Raw genomic sequence first — 2,148 nt, forward strand, 5'->3', positions numbered from 1 at the left:
GTGGGAGAACCATGGCGACTCTCTGACTCAGCTTCTTTCTCCCAGCATCCTGTTCTGTTTTCTCCGCCTACCTAAGGGCTGGCCTATGAAATGGGCCTAGGCAGTTTCTTTATTAATAAGAAATCATTCCCACATCAGATTATAATATGATTTTAGAGAACTTGAAAAATTCCTAAGAAGAGTACAGAGTACTGTTAAGAGTAGGAACGAAGTACCGTCACAGTTGACATCTATGAAATAATATGCATTTTATCACTAATTTCATTGAAATAATGTACTGGGTTTTTTAAAAAAATGAAATTATAAGAAAACGTAAGCATTTTTTTCAACTCAAAAACATCTGGTAAGGAGATTTGACTTGCATTCGTAACCTGTGTGATCTTGTCAGCCACACTCTGAAATGTACTCAAAAAGGAAAAAGATACAGCAAGAGAACAGCAGTGTGATGGACAAAGTGGATCTCAACCAATTGCCTAAAGACAGAGCAAACCTTTTCATCCTCTTATAATCCCTCCAAACTCACTGCTAGCATTTTATATGTTGATTTCAAGGCCAAGTTTTGCTGTATCATTACCCATTTTCTTCATTATTTCCTTTACTTATATTAGTAAGTTTTCCCAAGAAGAAAATAAAAAAAAATAAACATCTATACCATGTCACATGTGCTACTATAGCACACTGAAATTCTGATTGGAAGTAGGAGTAAAACCCACCTTCTAGGCGAAGAGTTACAGGCAATGAATGGCTGCTTAGGAAGGTAGAATCAGCTCTCTCTAAAGGTAAATGCCTTTATCCAATGCTTAGCCCTAAAGCCATCTGCAATGCTTTGTAGACTTATTTGTGTTTGTGTGTGTGCATACGTGTTTAACAATAATAAAGAAGTCATGGATTGGAGAAAGAGTAGGGGAGAAACATGTAAAGAATTGGAGGGAGCAGGGCAGGAATGGAAACAATGTAAATAGAGTATGCATGTATGAAATTAATTTCCCAATTGTTAAAATAAAAATGAACAAATTGGGTCTTAATGTGTTTATTTTTATGTATAAAGGGTCAGGCCTTGCTATCTGATTCTCTGCTTCTCTAGCAGTTTTGATGTATATTTATCTCCTCCATCTGTCCTGAACCCATTTTACAACAAGACTACCTACCCAGTATATATAATTCTTTGACAATAATATTGGTGTCCTTCATTGCCCTCTCTGTTTCTTACAGACAAAACTCTACTCCGAACCCTTTTCCTTATACCTTCACTTGAGCTCTGAGCTGAACTCAGGGCCAGCAAGGCCACTGTCAGCAGGACCACAGGCATCTTGGGGTAGGCTCTGGAGTTTCTTTCAGGTCCGTGTTAGAACAAAACAGCAGCAATTCTCCTTATAGGGAGGAGCAGAACAATGGTACTTTTGAGTTCCCTACAGAGTGATTTCACCCCTGGAAAACAGGATACCTTGCATCCATGATTTCTCTTGTGACTTGACCCATAAAATAGGAAGGGAAGAAAAATTGTCTTTGTTTTATTTCTAAAAGATATAATGTGTGGCTTGAATAATACTGTTGAAGGAGTATTGGGTGAGATACTAGCACATATATTCAAAGTAAAGTCTTTATATAATTTGAACTTCAGTCTGTTTGATGAGACTCTGTTCTTCAAATGTGAGTTGTGGGGAAGAAGTATTAGTCGACAGTATTTTCATATCACAAATGGAAGACAGCAGATACTTCAGACACTCTTTATAGCCCAGATTCCATAAGTCATAATGTATGTGTCCAGTGTCCATGATATTTCATCACAAATTTAATTAATACAACAGTCATTATAGTTCAGGTATGAAATTCACTAGGACATCACACTTGAAGACATGGTGAATGATGGTAGACGCTCTTTCTACCCTATTACTTCAGTATTATTTACAATATACAGGGCTCTATCCCAGATCAGTGAAATCTTGGTGATACAGATCATTGGTATTGTACAGTACTCCAACTTGTTAAAATCCATGGAATTTGGTAGCTGAAATAGTTACAGATACCACTACTGGGTTACCATGGAAGTCCATTTTCTTTCACAAAAAGCATTATTTCACATCTCTAATACTTCAGTGTTCTCCCTTTTATGATACTATCCTATATACATTTTTGGTCCTATTACTT

General features: G+C 36.8%; 1 protein-coding gene across 1 annotated transcript in view; it reads right to left on the reverse strand.

The window, feature by feature from the left end:
• LOC106144396 (basic salivary proline-rich protein 4-like) overlaps positions 1-1,309 on the reverse strand; it is a 4,806-nt gene extending 3,497 nt beyond the window's left edge. Inside the window, exon 1 of the mRNA XM_013354483.1 lies at positions 1,246-1,309. Within this exon, the coding sequence (XP_013209937.1) occupies positions 1,246-1,309 (64 nt within the window). The remainder of the gene's footprint in view (positions 1-1,245) is intronic.
• Positions 1,310-2,148: the final 839 nt, after the last annotated feature.

This window comes from Microtus ochrogaster, unplaced genomic scaffold (genome assembly GCF_000317375.1).
Source record: "Microtus ochrogaster isolate Prairie Vole_2 unplaced genomic scaffold, MicOch1.0 UNK46, whole genome shotgun sequence".
In the NCBI taxonomy this organism is placed as follows: domain Eukaryota; kingdom Metazoa; phylum Chordata; class Mammalia; order Rodentia; family Cricetidae; genus Microtus; species Microtus ochrogaster.